General features: G+C 46.2%; 1 protein-coding gene across 2 annotated transcripts; it reads right to left on the bottom strand.

Moving 5' to 3' along the window:
* Positions 1–1,198: 1,198 nt before the first annotated feature.
* Positions 1,199–20,500, bottom strand: LOC112912763 (cytochrome P450 4A6-like). Of its 2 annotated transcripts, none has more exons than XR_011994815.1 (12): positions 20,120–20,410; positions 12,971–13,112; positions 12,116–12,160; positions 11,515–11,642; positions 10,408–10,532; positions 9,901–10,055; positions 9,353–9,459; positions 9,071–9,261; positions 8,843–8,990; positions 7,076–7,140; positions 6,859–6,935; positions 1,199–4,465 (listed from the first exon to the last, which is right to left on the bottom strand). XR_011994815.1 is itself a non-coding variant. In XM_072724078.1 (12 exons), the coding sequence occupies exons 1-12, from the start codon at positions 20,312–20,314 to the stop codon at positions 4,297–4,299; spliced, it is 1,533 nt and encodes a 510-aa protein (XP_072580179.1). In that variant the 5' UTR covers positions 20,315–20,500; the 3' UTR covers positions 1,199–4,296. The 2 variants fall into 2 exon arrangements, 1 of the variants encoding a protein (XP_072580179.1); XM_072724078.1 differs by having other exon boundaries at positions 8,843–8,976; positions 20,120–20,500.
* Between the last annotated feature and the right edge of the window lie 776 nt (positions 20,501–21,276).

The raw sequence follows: 21,276 nt of genomic DNA, 5'->3' as shown, positions 1-21,276 counted from the left end.
CCAGTAGGAAAAAGACAATCTCTTCAACAAATAGTGTTGCTATAACTGGACAGTGACATGCAGAAGAAAGAAACCGGACCACTTTCTTACATCATACACAGAAAGAAATTCAAAATGGTTGAAAGACTTAAATGTAAGACAGGGAACCATCAAAATCCTAGAAGAGAAAACAGGCAGCAACCCTTTGGACCTCAGACACAGCTACTTCCTTTTAGACATGTCTCCAGATGCAAGTATCTATTGGGACCTCATCGAGATCAGAAAGCTTCTGCACAGTACAGGACATGATCAACAAAACTAAAAGGCAACTGATGGAATGGGAGAAGGTATTAGCTAATGTCTTATCAGATAAAGGGCTACTATCCAAAATCTATTTTTACAAAACCAAATTATGTTTTTTTCTGGCAAAATATTAAAAAAATGTATCAAACTCAATACCCCAAAAACAATCCAGTCAAGGAAGAGGCAGAAGGCACGAGCAGACATTTCTCCAAAGAAGACATATAAATGACCAACAGACCATGAAAAAATTCTCAACATCATTCGGCGTCATCCACGTAGAAGCAAATGGTGGGTATTTGTCATGTCTAATGGCTAATATTTCATTGTATATACAGACCACATCCTCTTGATCTATTCATCCTTCGATGGACACCTAGGCTCCTTCCACAGTTTGGCTATAGTGGACACGGCTGCTATAAACATCGGGGTGCAGGTGTTCTGACATTTCACTGCATCTGTATCTTTGGGGTAAATCCCCAGCAGTGCAATTGTGGGTCATAGGGCAAAACTATTTTCAACTTCTTGAGGAACCTCCACACAATTTTCCAGAGTGGCTGTACCAGCTCACATTCCCTCCAACTGGCATGGTCAACATTGATTAACCAGTCAACATCTTTCCCATTCTTCTGGTTCCAGACAGCCCAACCAAAGAGCCGTTGAAGGTTTTAACAGGGCAACCTCTACCCTTATGCTTCTAAAGCATGTGACATGGGGCTGTGCCGATTTGTGGCACCCGGTGCAGTCTTACTGATTGACAAACAAATGGAGGAGAAAAACAGGATCACATTGGACCCATTGATCACCGTCTCAAAGAGACTTGGTTCAGTTTGAGTTGCCTCATTTTAAAGGGTTAGAAATAGGTATTTTTATTCCTGGATGCTTCTTGGTACCATTAATGGGCCACAACACGTTCGAGTTCATGTTTCTTAATTGTTTAGTTTTATTGATCTTCCCCATAGAATAAAGGGTAGGAACAGGTCTGTCTCATGACCTGAGACATCTAGACAATGTCCTGCACATAGTAGGTCCTCAAAACAGTCTAATGACATAACAGGGGCCCAACTGAGCATATTTCTACATTGCATGGCAAGCTGGTGTTCTGTCTGTCTGTCTGTCTCTCTCTCTCTCTCTCTCTCTCTCTCTCAGGAAAACAGCTTTACAGGATAGAAAGACATCTCGCTGTGAGGGCAGGATAGATGGAGGGTTGATGACAGGAACCTGTAGAAGCAGGTTATCGAGTTCACGTAGGAGCAGCAAGAGGGTGGCTTGGGCTTAGAGTGGTAGCTCTGGGACTGGACAGGAGACTAAGACCATGACTGTCTAGGAGGGGCTGGAAGAGGAGAGGAGGACTTTCTGAGGATCTGCCTGGGTAGCCCCTTCTCTCCCGGGCCCAGAGACTTAGGGCCTGGCTGGTACAGTGGACTCCGGAGGGGCCTGGCATTCACTCACATTTCTGAGGCAGTAGACAGGCAGCCTGGACAAAGTTGTGTCCTGGGTCGCCAGTTCCATTATGCTACCCACTCTGGTTTGGACTGTTCCTCGGCTTCCTGAACATCTGTGAGCCTGACTTCTCTAAATTTTGGTACAGCTGAGGGTGTCAACATTCCCAAGAGAGAGTAGGGTTCCTGAGAGCAAAGAGCTCAGGCACCATGTGGGAAGGATTCCTGGAGCCTGCAACTCGAGCTTGGGGAGCTGAGGTCCATGCATGTCCTATCTATCCACCAGCCTCTTCTGGGAACCTCCCAGTCTGTGCATGACCTGATCATCTTTCCTCTACAAATCCCATGACCCCAAGTGTGTTTAATTTCTTCCTCCCGTGGATTGCTGAGCGGGCTCCAACTTACCTTGCCCGATACTTCCCAGACAATTGGTGCTGCCTGACCATGACCTTTCTCTGCCCTTTCCTTCCCTGCTGTGACCTCACTCAGTCAGGCATCCCCTCAACTGCACTGCCTGGTCCCCTTGTCCCCTTTCTTCCTTAAGCTGCTCAGTGAGAACACAGGGAGAACATAAGAAAGCTACTGGGTGGTCAGAATTGGAGCTTAGATACATTGTATTTCTGGGTTTGTCCCGTTGTTCTTTTTTTGTTTGTTTTTGTTTTTTCTGACCCCGGGGAAGCTTCTTTTCTAATTGTTTTCTTTTTCTGGTCGAACTCTAAGATAAATTTTGATACCAATAATGGTTCTAAGAGAGGAAGAATGTTAATGAGTTCCCTGAATTGACTCTGGGTTTCTTGAATTGGTGGTTCAAGAGGATTAGTTGGAAAGACAGTGATGCCTCTAACTGCCAAGTTAAAGAGGACACTGGTAGCCTAGGACACTAAGCCTGATGTTGCAATACAAAGGACATCACCAGTGATACTGGCAATCAGAGGCTTGTTAAAGGGAAAGTTCTGGTTAGTATGTATTTGATGCCTTAAAACATTTTAGTCAAACTAAGGAGCATAAGAAGAGTGACTGGATATCCATGTTGTACTGGGGAGAGCGGGAAAAGGAAAGAGTAATGTGGAGGATTAAAATTCTCAGACTGAGGGTCACATAGGTGGCTCAGTGGGTGAGCGTCTGCCTTCAGCTCACACACATTGGGCTCCTAATGGGTCTGAATCAGGAGGAATGACTGTACTAGACTGATCATGATTACCGATCGGGAAAGTGGCAGTTTCTAGGCAACAAAGGCAACAAAAACAAGAGTTACTTGGAGTGAAGAAAGTACTACAGCATCTCTTAGACCTACCATGCCCTGTCATTAAAGGGGAAAATGCCACAGGCCAGTTGAGGAAAGGTTGGTAATGACCCAGAACCTTCAAGAGTGAAGGTTTGGGTCATTGTACAAGGCAAAAAAAACCCCAAAACTGGCTGAGGTGCTTTTAGAGGGAAAATAAACTCTGAAATGGGTAATGGAATAAGGGTGTTTTAAGTGCTAATGAGGGCTATGTCACAGGTTAGAGAAATAAGGAGTGTAATGGTTTCTAGCATTTTCCCCTTATTTGTTATGAGTATGATTATGCATGTGTACATATGTGCGTCAGATTTTTCCTTCCTTTTCTTATAACTTGCACATGTAAAAAGTGTTACATGTAAAACGTAACACGTAAAACTAGTAGTTACGTTTGTGTCATAGCATTTACGGTACAGCATTTGGGGGAGAAGAGAGAAGACCTTCCAAAAACTTGTCCTTTGTTGTTGGGGAAAGGGGACTACACAGTTTCACTCATAGGGAGCTGAGTTGGTAGAAGCATGACTTTATTTTACTTAGTTAGGGACGAAGTATGGTATAAGGGAATGTGTGAATGCCAAGTGGACCAAACGTGGACTGACATGTCTTGCTTTATGGGTGCACTTGGATTGGCTGGAGTACCCTTGTTTAATTAAACAAGTCTAGATGTTACACTAAAAATTTGATAGTTATGGTTAACATCTGACTCAGTTGAATTGAAGAAAAGTGTATTTCCATGATAAATGAGGACAATTAGTCCCCCCATTGATAGCCCTAAGAGTGGATTCTGAGAAGGTAGAAAATGCAAGAGAAGACATTATCCCTTTGAGCATCTACATGCCTTCATTGCTACCCAGTGAGACTCATTTCAGATTTCTGATCTCCTGAAACACAAGATTATCAATTTGTGCTCTTTGAAGGAACTAAGTTTGTGTAACTTGGTAAAGCAGCAAGAGAAAACATTATAGGAACAGACAAGTAGGCAGCAAGGAACAATGACAGGGAAACAACAGACAGCCTGAAGGACAGGCAAGAAATCACAATTTGCATCGACAGTCAGAGTGACACCTCGGTAGGAGAATGGTAACAGACAAACAAGAAGGAATCTTGGAAAAGGGTGAGACAGAGAAGCACAATCTCACGTGCAAGAGCAGGAGAGCAGGAATGCTGGCAAGTGGGCAGACGGGAATCAGGATGTGAGCAGAAGCCAGCAGAGGAAGAGACTGACAGGAAGAGACTGACAGGAAGACAGAATGGCTGGCAGGAGGCCCTCGGCGCTCATCCTTGTCCCTACAAGGGTTAGAGGAGCTTCCTGAGATGCAGGTGGATCCCATTCTTGGACATCAACACAATTCTTGGAGTTGGAACGGGGATCCTGAAGGGATCTGGTGCCAGCTCAAAGCGGAGCAGGGTCAGGGCCACCGCCACCTTCAACTCGTTCATGGCAAAGTGCTGCCCGATGCAGTTCCTGGGTCAGGGAGGGAAAAGAAAACGAGGAGTGGCCTCAAAGCCCCTGCCAGGAACCGTCCATTCAGGGCCAGCCTGCATGGGCCCAGCCCTGATCCTTTCCCTCAGGACACATGCACATCTCTACCCCAAGCCTTGCTTTGTTAACACTCTCCCCTTGACCTCTGACAAAAGCCTACACTCTTTCAGAATCAGCTCCTCCTCTTTCCTCTGCTCTCAGCAGGCCTGAAACCCTGTTACAGGAGGGTCAACACGTTGAGCCTCAGAGCCAAGTCAAGTGATCACTACAACAGTTAATCATTGGGTTCTTTGCTCTCTGCACCAGCCGTATCTGGTTTCACAATGTGGAGCCAGACCAGGGCACCAGAGGGGGTGGGCTGGGCCACACTTCAGGTCCTAACCATATACCATGAGCACACAGGGATCCAGATCCTCATATAAATGACAAGATGGAGTTGGGTAAGGAAGTCAGGATAGCCAACAGGGAAGCTTCCTGCAGGGGCAGAGCCTTAGGGATGCTCAAGCTGCTGCACCATCTGCCTCCCAGTTTGGGTCCAGACTCCTACCTTCCCCTCGGCCCCTCATTCAACCAGCTGCTGTCATCTCCAATTCTACTGCAGAAGTGTCCCTGCCTATCATCCCTCAGCTGCCACTTCACCTGGACTTCTCTGTCTCCACCCTCTGGTCCCTCTCCTGATGCCCCACCCTCCCATACTCAGAACCTCCCACGTCTTCCATCACAGGTAAGCGTGTCCACATGGCTCATCCTGGCATCAAAACCCTCTCTGGGTTGTTTGCACTGTCACATGTCACCTGTCCAGCTGGTATACCAGTTCACTTACTGCTGAGATTATCCCAGATAATGCCCTCCCTCCACCTCTGTCTGCCAAATGCCCAAGGCTAAGGGCAATGACAGTCTGCCCTCAGCGCCCCCTATGACCCCCCACTGGCTGTGCCTCTTCAGTCCTGGACCCTGAATCACATGGTATTTTACTCAAGGACACGTCACTTTCACTTACAGGAGTTCTGTATGGAAAACACAGAGTTTACTACTGTGTGGTCAATTAGTAAATGAGTGAGAGAAAGAAAGAATGAATGGATGATGTGTCTTTCGAGTAGAGGCATCCATTTCTTGACTGTGAATTCCCTGAGGCAAGGACAGTATCCCACCTCATAGCATAGCCTTGGCACAGAGTCAGGCTTAATAATTAGTCTTAGACATTGCATGAGGTTTATTGAATTGAATAGGAAAGCAGAAAGGAATAAACAAAAGTTCCCATTAGTTCTGAGCTAGGAATTGAGCTGTCTACCCCTCTCCTGTCTCTACTGGCAGCCACATGACTTGCACCAATGTCTAGCAGGAAGGAATCAATCCCAGGGAGTTACCAAATCCTGGAGCCAGTATCTGGAGAATAGTTTGCTTAAATCCCATTTTAGAGAGTGGATTCACTTAGTTCGAAGGATTGAAAATTTTTGTATTTGCTAAAATGCATTTTACGAATAACTACTTAAAAAGTTTACAGAAGTTACTATTTGTAGGACAATTTCAGCAGCCCAGGAGGATTTCACGCAGGAGAATAGTCATGCACCTGAACAGCCATTTCAAGTGTGCTTTCTATTTCATATGCCATTAACTTTCAAATGCCACCTCTCATGTACATATACAAAACCGTGGATTTTCTCTCAAAAGCCATTTAATGTCCTCATTTTACATACTTGCTCTTTGGATGATTGGACTCAAAGTGTAATATTCAGGTATGTAGAGCCCACACCATATGTAATGATTTCACAACTAAGAAAACTTGAAGCATTCATGATCATTTCCATGCAGTCCAAAATTCTTTTGCATAGATGCAAAAATACTAGAGTCACAAGTTGAATACTTCTGAGGCCCTTAAGAGATCGCAGGAAATTTCCTCTGCAAGTTTAAATATTTCAGACGTGCAGGCAGCTGAGGTGGAAACACACGTCCCTGGGCATCAGTGCAGTGTGAGGGTTGAGTGGGGAGAGGGGCTTGTTTAAGAATGTGTGCAAAAGAAATCTTTTCATTCCATCCTGATGTCTAATTGACAACAGTTAAAAACTACACGTGAGAATGTCCAATACTGTAAAGTCATCCTCATAAAGTGAAGAAATCACAAGAATGCCTCGAGCCATTGAATAGCCACTGACACTGAATTGTGGCTGGAGACTGAGTGAGACAAATGGGTCAAAGTTTCCATAGCTTGCAGTGATTACCAAATTTCTTTCATACATAGAGACAAACACCTTTTTCCCAGCACACCAACATGTCAGGGCATATCTGCAACACCCATGGAAATGTAGGAAGTCTCAAACATCAGGAATGTCCCGAGTAAACAGCCCTCTCTTCCCATCCCAGTACAAGTGCCTCACCTTGATCCTCCTGAGAAGGGCAGGAAAGCATGGCTGTGTCGAGAGGCATCTGGTGCAAAGCGGGAAGGGTCAAATACCTGCAGAGGAACCCCAGGGCCCGGATAGATGTGGTCTAGCTTCTCCTTCCTCTCAACCTCAGGACACACCCAGAAATGAAATGGGAGGAGAGGTTGACCTGCAGATATTCCCCCATTCCGTTCTCCCAAGGCCATCATACCTCTGGGTTTGGCCACACATTCGGGTTGTGGTGAAGGGCATAAATGCAGAGCGAGACTATGAATCCTGTGGAGCAAAAGATAGAAGAATGGTCATACCTGCCTGCGGGGCCAGGTGTTTGCCCACACTGCTTGGCAGCTGCTATGAGAGTCACTTCTCATCATTCTGAGGGGAATGATAGCGTAGCAGGAGAGGTGGGGCAGGCATGGCACAGCACATGTGCCCAGATTAGTAGATATCCAGACCAGGGTGAGAAGTAGAAAGAACTAGAGGCATATATTAGAGAGCAGCTCAAGGGATAACTCACGTTTACCAAGTACCATCCATGAGCCCTTGTGGAATATGCATTAACTAATCCATCTCACAACAACCCTCCAAGGAAGGCCCAATCCCCATTGTTCACATGAGCACCTAAGCCTCAGAGAGGCTGAGCAACTTGCCTATGACCACCCAGTTGGGATGTGGCAGGGCTGGGATTCAGAGCAGAGGTGAGCTAAAAGGTAGAGTAGACCATTCAGGGACCTCAGATGTGGTCACCAGCTGCTTTCTCCATCAACCTGAGGGCTCCCCGGTAGTGGGCCATCTGAAGAATGAGAGTGGGTTTCCTGATATGCTTGATGAACTCAACCCCATAAGGGTGGAAGGAGAACTCTCCTTGTCCCAGGGCTCTCCCTCTCTAGTGATCAAATCTTGAGTATTAGAATTGTATGCTATTTCTGAAGCCCCTTCCTGAAGCCAACATCTCCTTGTAGAGAAGTTGCAATGTACTGAGTCATCACTATTTATATAAAAATGTTTCTGCATTTACCTGAGAGAGTGAGAGAGTGCATGACTAGGGGAGTTTCAGAGGGAAAAGCAGACTCCCCACTGAGCAGGGAGCCCCATCCCAGGATCCCAGGATCATGACCTAAGCCAAGACATATACACCAGTGCTGAGCCACTTGGGGCCCCTGAGTCATTATTTTAACTGGCATGTATATAGTTTTTTGCATTTGTCATCAAGTAGTTGTCCTATAATTACATCAAATCTGGATGATATCCTAAAAGGGTATCAATGAAGACAGAAATCCTTCAGGAGTTGTGTTGCTGGAGTCAGGAATAGGATATATATATAGCTTAAACTCACAAAATGTGAGTGCCATCAATGAGAATAATACAGCATCATAAAATGATGGAACCCTTGGAGATTGAATGTTTGTTGTGGAAGAGGATAGAAACTTAGGATTCGATTCCTTCTATGTCTAAGGATTGAGATACACTTTTCATGTTATTTGTAGAAAAAAAAAACAGAAATAGAGCATATTCTCTCTCAGTACAAAGGGGAACTCCAATTTATTTTATTTTTTAGTACTTTTTTCATAGAAGTTCGATTTGCCAACATATGGTATGACACCCAGTGCTCCTCCTGTCAAGTGCCCTCCTCAGTGCCCTTCACCCAGTCACCCTATACCCCTGCCACCACCCCTTCCACTACCCCTTGTTTGTTTCCCAGTTATGAATCTCTCATATTTTCTCTCCCTTTCTAATTCTTTCCTCTCATTTTCCTTCCGTTCCCCTATAATATCTTTCACTATTTATTTTATAACTTTGAATATGGCCGATTCTGTGACAAGGATCCTATAACCTCACCCAACTACAACCTCATTCCCACTTACTGTGGAAAAAAATGGGGCCACAGAACTTCAGAGCTGCCCCAGGACATGTGGATTTCAGACCTCCCATATATACCCACTGAGTGCTTAGAGAGTGAGAGTAGTGAAGGCCATACCTTTGGGCAAGGAGCGTCCATCAGGGAAGGTGATGGGCTTGCTGAGCTCTCTGGCAACAGTTGGAACTGGTGGATAGAGTCGCAATGCCTCCTTGATGCACATGGTGGTGTAGGGCATCTGGTCCAGGTGCTCCCTAAAGAAAGCTGCCTTGAAGTGCGGGATAGGCCCTAGCAACCAGGGTGTCCTCTAGTTAGGGTGTAGGGCCCTACCGTCTCATGACCACTCACCAGGTGATGGAGGAACCATCTCTCAGAAGGCTCTGGATCTCCTCCCGGCATCTCTGCTGATGCTCAGGGTGTGTGGCCAGAGCATAGAGGATCCAGGAGATGCCACTGGCTGTGGTGTCATGCCCCTCAAACATGAACGTGTCCACTTCTGCACGGAGGTCCTTGTCAGACAAGCTCCTCCCATTCTCCATCTGGGAAGACCCAGAGAGAGGGCAGAGTTTGAGTTTGCACCCTTGCTCCCCACCTGTAGGCAAATGCTCAGGCCTCCCCTGCCACACTCACTTTGGCAAAGAGGAGGATGTCCAGGAAGTCCAAGTGCCTCTTGTTCCTGACCTTCTCCAGCTCTCCCTCCTCCTGTAGCTGAGCCTTCCTCCGCTTGATCACTCGGTCTGCCCAAACAGTGTTCCAGGCGGAGTTGAGAGTTCTGGGTGCCCAGACATAGCCAGGGAGCCCTCCTGCCCCCTTTGCCCAATTCATGGTGCGAGGGGTTTCAGGAGGAGTCTGGCAATAGGTGGCATGCCAGAGTGAGAGCTCTAGCACCAGGTATTTGCATGTAAGCCCTCCTCTCAACAGCACAGCCCAAGGAGGGTCTGCTTGTATGTGGCTGGCCCCGGGGGGGGGGCTCATTTAACCTTCACCCATGTTGTGACACATGTAACTTCCTGCAAACACTGTGGGCCCTAACAGGTGCACCGGGGGAAAATCCAAGTGGGTTTGTCCCAGTTTATGGAGGGGCACTGAGGGGCAGGCCTCTGCCTGAGGGGTCAGAGCCCATCCCTTGAGGTAGGGCCTAATGAAGGAGGGGAGGTGCCCAGAGGGCAGAGTCCAACCTGTGTGTTCATGGGCAAGCTGGCAGGCTTTGTGGTTCCTGCGGCCTTCAGAGGTCAGCCAGTAGAAGATGTCTTTCTGGTAGAAAACATTCCTCACCCGGGCAAACACCAGGTTGTTCATATCTTGAATGGCCTGAATGTAGGCCTGGGAGTTCCTGAAGGGGGATGAAGCCCAAGGGACTAGGTGGAGGGAGGCATCTGAACTGGAGTGGAGTGGGGCTGTGGGTGGAGGTTTCCTCAGTCATTGGAGCAGTTGACCTTAGACATCTGACACATCTGTCTTATGCCCTGGAGACCAAGGCATTTATGAGGGACTTGGGCAGCCAGGCTTCTCTCTGAGGCGGGGAACAGGGTCAATGCTTAATGCAGGTTTGGTAGGGCTGAATTTGACTGTGTCAGACTGGGGCTCTCTGCAGAATGTGGCTCTTTGGGTTGCTCTAACTACCTCCAGATGAGCCCACACCAGTTGGCAGGAAATAGGACGCTGCCGCTATGCATTTCACTGACCTGTCTGCCTGGTGGTTGCCCTGGTAGCTGAAGGCACACTTCATAATGGTGTCCAAGGTCATCAAGGAGACATGTTCAAAGATCTCCAGATGTGAGTTCTGGGTGAGGAGTTCCTCCCACTTGTCCTGTGTAGAGGGGACACATTGATCCTTCTCTACTCCTCTGGAAGGCCCATGCTGACGAGGCTAGGCTCTCTCTGCTGCTCCACATATTCTGATAACATGTCCTCACTTTCTAAAGCAGTTGTGTTTCATCGATTTAGGACCATAGAGCCGAATATTTGGAAATATGTCTAGTATTTTCTCAGAAACTGTTGTTTTTTTATTAAGAATGATCTCTTGAGGCTGACTTAGGGATACATTATGGTTATAATCACCTTTTAGCAGACTGGAAACATTGTTTTCAGGAGATAAAGGGGGAATCTTTTCTGCCCTGGGACTGACCTACACAGAGCAATAGATGAAGTCCCAGTTTAGGGAAAAAGTGTCAAGGCAAGATAAAGGTCAAGGGGCCAGTTTAGGGGGTCCCGAGAAAGGAATGTTTGGGACGTCAATTCCTCTTGTTCAGCAAATGTCAGCTGAGTACAGTGAGTGAGCAATAGGGTCATGCTCAGAGATGATGTACTGGCAGGACCCAGCTCTGGGGTTTGAGACCTGGTTTGCATTTCTCTCCATGGAGTGGCTAAGATCCATGCAGACTTCTTCAGTCCCACCCCAGAGCCCACCTGAGTGACATCTGGGATGTCCCCGATGTTCCCACTGCCACTGAAGCTGCTATTTCCCAGGGCAGCCAGAGGCAGCTTGTCCTATTCTCCAAGGGTATTGACTACTCTTCCTATCCAAGCCAAAGACATGCAAGTGGGAGGAGAATGGACCCTATCTCCACCATGTTTCTCTCTTCTGTGGGTAGAGAGCAAAGAGTGGATGAAAGTGGGTGCCAGGTGCTTTCCCGTCCCATCCATCTTCCGGGGGCTGTGTCTCATTGCAGGGCTGTGTCTGATTCCAGGGGCCATGCTAATGGATTTCTGAAGGACACAGCTTTCTGAGAATGGACTTTGTGAACTGTGCTGTGGGTGTGAGTGTGCAGGTGAGGTAGGGTTTAACTTACAAGCATCACTTGGACAGAGTCAGCCATGAGTCTCACGTAAGGCTTCAGGATGTCATAGTGGAAGGCCGGGGTCAGCATCCGCCGGTGCTGGGACCATGTCTCTCCATTCAGCAGGAGCAAACCATACCCTGGACCACAGTGTGTTTGGGAGTTGGGTGGGAAGGGACCTTCCCCGCGTTATCCAGAGACAATATGGGAGGAACGCAGGGTGTCAGAAGAAGGGCATCCTTGGCAAAGCAGGAAAGGCCAGTACATGTTAAGAAGGGGACTTCCCAAAGCCTGAGGGCAGCAAGTGGTTATGACAGTTGTGACATGGAGGTTGAAACAGAGCAGGGGATGGGTTGTACAAGGACTTCTGTCAGAAGTCGGCTGAGTTCGTTGGTGAGGGCTGAGAAGCAATGTGGGAGAAGCTGAGCTACAGGAGGGCTCCACCACCATTCGGAGGGGGTGAGGGTTTTATCAGAAGGAGAGAAGGGGGCTCAATTCAGAGTTGAGTGGAGTCACTGTGGTGCTGGTCTCATCTTGTTAGTCTGGGCCAAATGGACTGTTGCTGGCAAACCTAAGCAGACGGTGGACCATAGTCCTGGTTAAACATACTTACCTATCCAGGGAGCCATGAGTCTGTAGGAGCCATCAGATTTTGGGTCTGAAAAGTAAGAAGGACATGACAGCAAACTGGTGGTGACCAAGGAATTCAGCTGGTCCCAAAGGCAGCTGCGGTCTAGATCTTTGGCCCCCATCCCTTGCTGATGCTTGTCAGCCGGCATTTTGTGTCAAGCCACTTCCTACTTGCCTCTGAACCTGTACTCTTTTTCTTTCCTGATAGTGAATGTTGGTTCAAGAAGGCAGACTCAGTGTCCCACAGCAGAGCCCCACTAGACCAGGTAGGTGGATTGGACAGAGACAAAGGCTTTCTTTTAGTGTCAAAGAAAAGACAGAATTTCTGAGTTCTTTTCTGTGAGTTGTTGAGTCTTAGGCATCCCATTACCCAGCACAGGCAATAGTTAGAAGTGCCAAATCCAAGCTCTCTTGTATGAGAAACTGTCTTTCAGTTCTGCAATCATCTCAGTTTGGTTAAGAAAGGAAGGAAAGAAGGCTGGCAGGCAGGAAGGAAGGAAGAAGAAAATTACAGAAAAGAAAGGAGCAAAAAAAAAGAAAGAAAGAAAAGAAAAGAAAGGAGCAGAATACAACAGGAAAGATTAGAAAAGAGAAAAGCCAGGGAAAAAAGAAAGGAAAGGAAAGGAAAAGAAAAAAGTAGCCCAACACAGCTCTTTCAGCATTCAGTTAAAGAATTATCTGGCCTTCATCTGGCTTCTGGGACAGGGTGGGGGGGATGGTTAATAGAGGGTCAGGTATTGAGGGCTGAGCCTCTCATGGTTTCTGCAATTTCACAGACCCCTGGGCATGTGTCCAAGAGGGAAGAGCTGCTTCAACAGGTATGAGGGTGTCCTCTCACCAGATCGCCCCAGGATCAGTTTCATGTAGTCAGGATCATAGATCATGATCTCTGCCTCTGTGCCCCATATCCAGCGAGAAAATGCACATGGGAAGTCCTCTATCCATTTCAGTAGCAGCTGCAGCTCGTCTTCTTTTTGCAACTGTCACCAAAAGAAAGATAAATCAATAGAACCTTCCGGTTCCAGGACTAGTGCCAGGGGAAAGGGCAGGTTGGGCATAGGGGGAGAGTTCTTGATCTACCAGAAGAACTAAGTATTCAGATCTGTTTCTTATGACATTGCCTCTGATACAGACTTTCTGGGCTGTCCAAGGTTTGTCCACAGGTCAGATTCTGTCCCATTGTTGAGTAGAATTAGCAGCCTTCACAATCAACTGCCTACAGAAACTTATCAGGGATTGACTCCATGGTGTACAAAACTTCAGGAAGTCATTAGTGCAACATTTGCATAAAAAATTTATGACAACTTTTATCACTCGGTAAGAAATTTGCAATATAATTTTACTTATTTGTAGCATAAAATGGATTACAATTTAATTCATATAATTTATTTTTTTATATAAATTTATTTTTTCTTGGTGTCTAATTTGTCAACATACCGAATAACACCCAGTGCTCATCCCATTAAGTGCCCACTTCAGTGCCTGCCACCCAGTCACCCCCAAACCCGCCCTCCTCCCCTTCCACCACCTCTAGTTCGTTTCCCAGGGTTAGGAGTCTTCCATGTTCTGTCTCCCTTTCTGATATTTCCCACTTAGTTTTTCTCCTTTCCCCTTTATCCCCTTTCACTATTATTTATATTCCCCAAATGAATGAGATCATACAATGTTTGTCCTTCTCCGATTGACTTATTTAACTCAGCATAATAACCTCCAGTCCCATCCATGTCGAAGCAAATGGTGGGTATTTCTTGTTTCTAATGCCTGAGTAATATTCCATTGTATACATAAAGCACATCTTCTTTATTCATTCATCTTTCGATGGACATTGAGGCTTCTTCCACAGTTTGGCTATTATGGACATTGCTGTAGAAACATCGGGGTGCAGGTGTCCCGGCGTTTCATTGCATCTGTATCTTTGGGGTAAATCCCCAGCAGTGCAGTTGCTGGGTCTTAGGGCAGATCTATTTCTAACTCTTTGCGGAACCTCCACACAGATTTCCAGAGTGGCTGCACGAGTTCACATTCCCACCAACAGTGCAAGAGGGTTCCCTTTTCTCCACATCTTCTACAACATTTGTAGTTTCTTGCCTTTTTAATTTTCCCCATTCTCACTGGTGTGAGGTGGGATCTCATTGTGGTTTTGATTTGTATTTCCCTGATGGCAAGTGATGCAGAGCATTTCCTCATGTGTATGTTGGCCATGTCTATGTCTTCCTCTGTGAGATTTCTGTTCATGTCTTTTGCCCATTTCATGATTGGATTGTTTGTTTCTTTGGTGTTGAGTTTAATAAGTTCTTTATACATCTTGGAAAACAGCCCTTTATCTGATACGTCATTTGCAAATATCTTCTCCCATTCTGTAGGTTTTAGCTTTGTTGACTGTATACTTTGCTGTGCAAAAGCTTCTTATCTTGATGAAGTCCCAATAGTTCATTTTTGCTTTTGTTTCTTTTGCCTTCGTGGATGTATCTTGCAAGAAGTTACTGTGGCCGAGTTCAAAAAGGGTTTTGCATTGTTCTCCTCTAGGATTTTGATGGAATCTTGTCTCACATTTAGACCTTTCATCCATTTTGAGTTTATCTTTGTGTATGGTGCAAGACAGTGGTCTAGTTTCATTCTTCTGCATGTGGATGTCCAATTTTCCCAGCACCATTTATTGAAGAGACTGTCTTTCTTCCAGTGGATAGTCTTTCCTCCTTTGTCGAATATTAGTTGACCATAAAGTTTAGGGTCCATTTCTGGATTCTCTATTCTGTTCCATTGATCTATGTGTTTGTTTTTGTGCCAGTACCAAATTGTCTTGATGACCACAGCTATGTGGTACAACCTGAAATCTGGCATTGTGATGCCCCCAGCTATAATTTTCTTTTTTAAAATTCCCCTGGCTTTTCGGGGTCTTTACTGATTTCACACAAATCTTAAAATAATTTATTCTAACTCTCTGAAGAAAGTCCATGGTATTTTGATCGGGATTGCATTAAACGTGTAAATTGCCCTGGGTAACATTGACATTTTCACAATATTAATTCTGCCAATCCATGAGCATGGAATATCTTTCCATCTCTTTGTGTCTCCCTCAATTTCTTTCAGAAGTGTTCTATAGTTTTTAGGGTATAGATCCTTTACCTCTTTGGTTAGGTTTATTCCTCGGTATCTTATGCTTTTGGATGCAATTGTAAATGGGATTGACTCCTTAATTTCTCTTTCTTCAGTCTCAGTGTATAGAAATGCCACTAACTTCTGGGCATTAATTTTGTATCCTGAAACACTGCCAAATTGCTGTATGAGTTCTAGCATTCTTGGGGTGATGTCTTTTGGTTTTCTATGTAGAGTATCATGTCATTGGCGAAGAGGGAGAGTTTGACTTCTTCCTTGACAATTTGAATGCCTTTTATGTCTTTTTTGTTGTCTGATTGCTGAGGCTAGGGCTTCCAGTAGTATGTTGAATACAGTGGTGAGAGTGTCCATCTCTGTCTTGTTCCTGATCTTAGGGGAAAGGCTCCCAGTGCTTCCCCATTGAGAATGATATTTGCTGTGGGCTTTTCATAGATGGCTTTTAAGATGTTGAGGAATGTTCCCTCTATCCCTACACTCTGAAGAGTTTTGATCAGGAATGGATGCTGTATTTTGTCAAATGCTTTCTCTGCATCTAATGAGAGGATCATATGTTTCTTGTTTTTTTTCTCTTGCTGATATTATGGATCACATTGATTGTTTTATGAGTGTTGAACCAGCCTTGCATCCCGGGGAGAAATCCCACTTGGTCATTGTGAATAATCTTCTTAATGTACTCCTGGATCCTATTGGCTAGTATCTTGCTGAGAATTTTTGCATCCATGTTCATCAGGGATATTGGTCTATAATTCTCCTTTTTGGTGGGGTCTTTGTCTGGTTTTGGTATTAAGGTGATGCTGGCCTCATAGAAGGAATTTGGAAGTACTCAATCTCTTTCTATCTTTCTAAACAGCTTTAGTAGACTAGGTATGGTTTCTTCATAAACGTTTGCACAATTCCCAGGGAAGCCATCTGGCCCTGGATTTTCGTGTGTTGGGAGGTTTTGGATGACTGCTTCAATTTCCACCCTGGTTATTGACCTCTTCAGGTTTTCGATTTCTTCCTGTTCCAGTTTTTTGAAGTTTGTGGCTTCCCAGAAATGCATCCATTTCTTCTAGATTGCCTAATTTATTGGCGTATAGCTGTTCATAATATGTTTTTAAGATTGTTTGTATTTCCTTGGTGTTGGTAGTCATCTCTCCTTTGTCATTCATGATTTTATTAATTTGAGTCTTCTCTCTCTTCTTTTTAATAAGGTTGGCTAATGGTTTATCTATCTTATTAATTCTTTCAAAGAACCAGCTCCTGGTTTTGTTGATCTGTTCCACAGTTCTTGTGGTCTCGGTTTCGTTGAGTTCTGCTCGAATCTTTATTAAGTCTCTTCTTCTGCCGGGTGTAGGATCTATTTGCTGAATTTTCTCTAGCTCCTTTAGGTGTAAGGTTAGCTGTTGTATTTGAGTTCTTTCCGGTTTTTGGATGGATGCTTGTATTGCGATGTATTTCCCCCTCAGGACTGCTTTTGCTGTATCCCAAAGATTTTGAACGGTTCTATCTTCATTCTTATTAGTTTCCATGAATCTTTTAAATTCTTCCTTAATTTCCTGGTTGACCCTTTCATCTTTTAGCAGGATGGGTCTTAACCTCCACGTTTTTGAGGTCCGTCTATACTTCTTGTTGTGATTTAGTTCTAATTTCAAGGCATTATGGTCTGAGAATACACAGGGGATGATCCCAATCTTTTGGTATCGGTTAAGACCTGATTTGTGACCCAGTATGTGGTCTATTCAGGAGAAAGCTCCATGTGCACTTGAGAAGAATGTGTATTCAGTAGTGTTTGGACGTAAAGGTCTGTAGATATCTGTGAAATCCATCTGGTCCAGTGTACCATTTAAAGCTCTTGTTTCTTTGGGGGATGTTGTGCTTAGAATACCTATTGAGTGTAGAAAGCACTAGATTGAAGTCACCAAGTATAAGTGTATTATTATCTAAGTATGTCTTAACTTTGGTTATTAATTGATTGATATATTTGGCAGCTCCCACATTCGGGGCATATATATTGAGGATTGTTAAGTCCTCTTGTTGGATAGATCCTTTAAGTATGATATAGTGTCCCTCTTCATCTCTCACTACAGTCTTCGGGGTAAATTTTAGTTTATCTGATATAAGGATGGCTAGCCCTGCTTTCTTTTGAGGACCATTTGAATGGTAAATGGTTCTCCAGCCTTTGATTTTCAGGCTGTAGGTGTCCTTCTGTCTAAAATGAGTCTCTTTCAGACAGCAAATAGATGGGTCCTGCTTTTTTATCCAGTCTGACACACTGCGCCTTTTGATGGGGTCATTAAGCCCATTCACGTTCAGAGTTACTATTGACAGATATGAGTTTAGTGTCATTGTGATATCTATTCAGTCCCTGTTTTTGTGGATTGTCCCATTGGACTTCTTCTTAAAGGGGAATTTTAAGAGTCCCCCTTAAAATTTCTTTCAGAGCTGGTTTGGAGGTCACATATTCTTTCAGTTCCTGCCTGTCTTGGAAGCTCTTTATCTCTCCCTCCGTTTTGAATGAGAGCCCTTGCTGGATAAAGTATTCTTGGTTGCATGTTCTTCTCATTTAGGACCCTGAATATATCCTGCCAGCCCTTTCTGGCCTGCCAGGTCTCTGTGGAGGGGTCTGCTGTTAATCTGATATTCCTCCCTATTTAAGTTAGGGATTTCTTGTTTCTTGCTGCTTTAAGGATCTTCTCTTTATCTTTGGAATTTGCAAGCTTCACTATTAAATGCCGAGGTGTTGAATGGTTTTTATTGATTTTAGGGGTGGGGGGAAATCTCTCTATTTCCTGGATCTGAATGCCTGTTTCCCTTCCCAGATTAGGAAAGTTTTCAGCTATGATTTGTTGAAATACATATTCTGGCCCTCTGGCCCTTTAGGTGCCCTCGGGAAGCCCAATTAAATGTAGATTTTTCTTCCTCAGGCTGTTACTTATTTCCCTTAATCTATCCTCATGATCTTTTAATTGTTTGTCTCTTTTTTCCTTAGTTTCCCTCTTTGCCATCAACTTGTCTTCTATGTCACTCACTCGTTCTTCCACCTCGTTAACCCTCATCGTTAGTACCTCTAGTTTGGATTGCATCTCATTCAATTGATTTTTAATTTCTGCCTGATTAGATCTAAATTCTCATTCGTGAAGTCTCTTGAGTTGTTTATGCTTTTTTTCTAGAGCCACCAGTAACTTTATAATAGTGCTTCTGAATTGGCTTTCTGACATTGCATTGTAATCCAAATTTTGTAACTCTGTGGGAGAGAGGACTGTTTCTGATTTTCTTTTGAGGTGAGGTTTTCCTTCTAGTCATTTTGCTCAGTGCAGAGTGGCCAAAAACAAGTTGTATTGGCAAAAGGAGAAAAAGAGAAGAGAAAGAAGGAAAGAAAAATAAAAAAAGAAAAAAGGAAGAAAAGAAAAAAAAAGAAGAAAAAAATGGGGGGGGGTAGCAAACAGAAATACAAAAACAAAACAAAACAAAACAAAAAACAAGGGGGAGCATCCTCTGATTCTGTATAGTGTAAGCCCCTCGACTTCCCCGGGAACTTTCCAGTGCTGCTTGGTCAATAATTTGTTTTTCCCCTGTCCGTCTCGCTGGTCTTCTGGGCGAGGGGCCTCCTGTGCTGCTGTGCCAAGGTGTCAGCACTTGAGGGAGCTGCTCTGCCCCCTGCCTGGTGCAGGGCTCAGTGGGGGTTGTTTACCCCGTGAGGCCCCAGGAGGAACAACTCCAGTGGCGGCGGCAGCTCTGGAGCCCTGGATTCAGCGCCCACAGTACCTCCGGGGCTCTCCGTCTGCAGGGCCTGGAGGCTCCGGGGCGGGGCCGCTGATCTGCTCAGCTCGGGGCAGGAGCGTCCTCGCTGTCCTGGGCCCTCCCGGCCTCTGCCTGTCCCTGGGGGAGGCCGGATCCTGGGCTGTGTCCCGGCGCCCTGTGCCCCGGAGCCTGCGCTGTTGGATTCGCGCTCCCGCCCCGCAGCCCCCTCCGCGGAGCCTCTGCCTCTGCCACCTCAGGCTGCTCCCGAGTACAGCCTGGCGCGCTGCAGCCCTTTAGGGAGCTCCGCCCGGGGTGTCGCGTGCTCTCCCTGGGGCGCAGGTGTCTGTTAGTGTCCCAGGGAGCCCGAGGGCATCCCCGCCCTCCTGGGTCCTGCTCTAACTCCCTGCGGGCGCCTTTCCGCCCAGGAAGGTCGGTGCAGCTCCTGCTCCTCCGGGACGGGGCTCTCCTGTCCTGGGGACACTCGCCCCGGCCTCAGCCCGGCTCCTCGCAGGGCCCCTCCCCTGTGATGCCTTTTGTTTCTTTATTTCTTTTTCCCCGTCTTCCTACCTGATAGAAGTGCGGACTCTTCTTACTGTAGCATTCCAGCTGTTCTCTCTTTAAATCTCAGGCAGAATTCGTAGACTTTCAGGATGATTTGAAGGTTATCTAGGTAATCTGGTGGGGACAGGTGACTTGGGGACCCTACTCTTCCGCCATCTTACCCCTCCCTGGATGACATTTTAAAATTTAAATTATATATATTATTTTGCTAACTGACAGATTTAAGAGGCCCTGACAGTAGAGGATACTAATGCTCTGATGGAAGGAAGCCCAAGTCTCTGCGGAAGATTTGGGAACTCCAGATTGGATATTAAAAGCCCTTCCTCATGCTTTGTTCATCCATCAAATCATCATTTACCAAGATGTCCTTGGGTTCCTTGAGTCAGTTGACTACAACTCCCCAGTTGACTCGGACTACTTGTTGAATCCATAAACCATTGGTGAGCCCCTCTATACGTGGGCTTCTCCTTGCCCTGGGCACCTCTCCCACACAGCTAGTGCTGGCACAAAACAGACGTTGGGTAGGTAGTTGCTGCCTTCACCAGCCCACCCAGCCCTCCCTCTCCCCAGTACAGCCCCTTCCTACCTCCTGCTTGTGCCCGAAGAGCCAGTGGGAAGGAGGGGACGGGAACTGCTGGACAGCTTTGAGCAGCCACTGCCTGCGCTGGTAGAGCTGTGCGGCCTTGAGCAGCAGCAGAGCCAGGCCTAGCAGGAAGGCCACCTGCAGGAGCCCAGACACAGTGTCCAGGGATCTGGTGAGGCTCAGTACAGAGACACTCATGTTCAGGGTCTGCTGGGTCACTGACTCTCCCTGAGGATCACAAATCCTCTGACCACCTGGCCTAGTCAATCAGGGGAGGATGGCCCTGCCCACCTGGAGGGGGAGCGAAACACCAGGGCAGAGCTTAGACTGGGATTCCAGAGTTCATTAACTGAGAGGATCCACCTTAGGAATCGGTAGGAAGGAAACCTTCTGAACAGACAGTGATAATTTAAAACCATGGCACATTCCCCTTTGCCCTTCTCCCTGTTATTCATCAATTATTTCAGGAGCACCTACTTTGTGCCTGTGGGTGAGCTACGTGCCAGGCCACAGTGGCCAGCAAAACAGACACGAACCGTGACTGCAAAAAATGTACAGCCTAGTTTACCAAATGTCCAGGAGGTGTGCTTGGGTTAATGGTTATCCCATTTCTGAGAAAAGAACACTTATGGGGAGCTAACGTGATGTGGCCAGAGGAAAGTCGCCTTTGAGAGGGTCAAATGAGAGTAGAATCAGGGGGCCTCCATACTGTCTGCCCCAGCTGCTTCTGCACTGTTCCCCACACTTATCCCAGTCCACCATTCACTTGTGTTCTGGGCTGACTGTGCCGGCAGGCAGAGCACTGGCCTCACACTCAGGAGGCCCAGCCTCAGGGCTGGCTCAGGACATATGAAGCCAGGCAATCACACTCTCTGTGCCTCAGATTCTCCTTCTGTAACAGGGGTAAACATTCCTTTCCCAAGTTCCTCCCAGGAATGCTCATTCATTCAGTCACTGATGCACTCAGCAAATGCTTCCTGAGCTCACGCTCTGGGAGGTCAAGGCAGAAAACTAAGGCAGTACAGGGAAACTTGGTAAGGCCTGAACTGAAAGAGTGAATAGTGGGCTGGGCCCATCCAGGGAAGGAGAAAACTACAAACAAGAATAGGACCCTGAAGGGTGAGTAGGAGTTCACCAGGTGAAGAGTGCTTGGGAGATGG

This window comes from Vulpes vulpes, chromosome 10, assembly GCF_048418805.1.
Source record: "Vulpes vulpes isolate BD-2025 chromosome 10, VulVul3, whole genome shotgun sequence".
In the NCBI taxonomy this organism is placed as follows: Eukaryota; Metazoa; Chordata; class Mammalia; order Carnivora; family Canidae; genus Vulpes; species Vulpes vulpes.
This window is presented reverse-complemented; position numbering and strand designations above follow the sequence as displayed.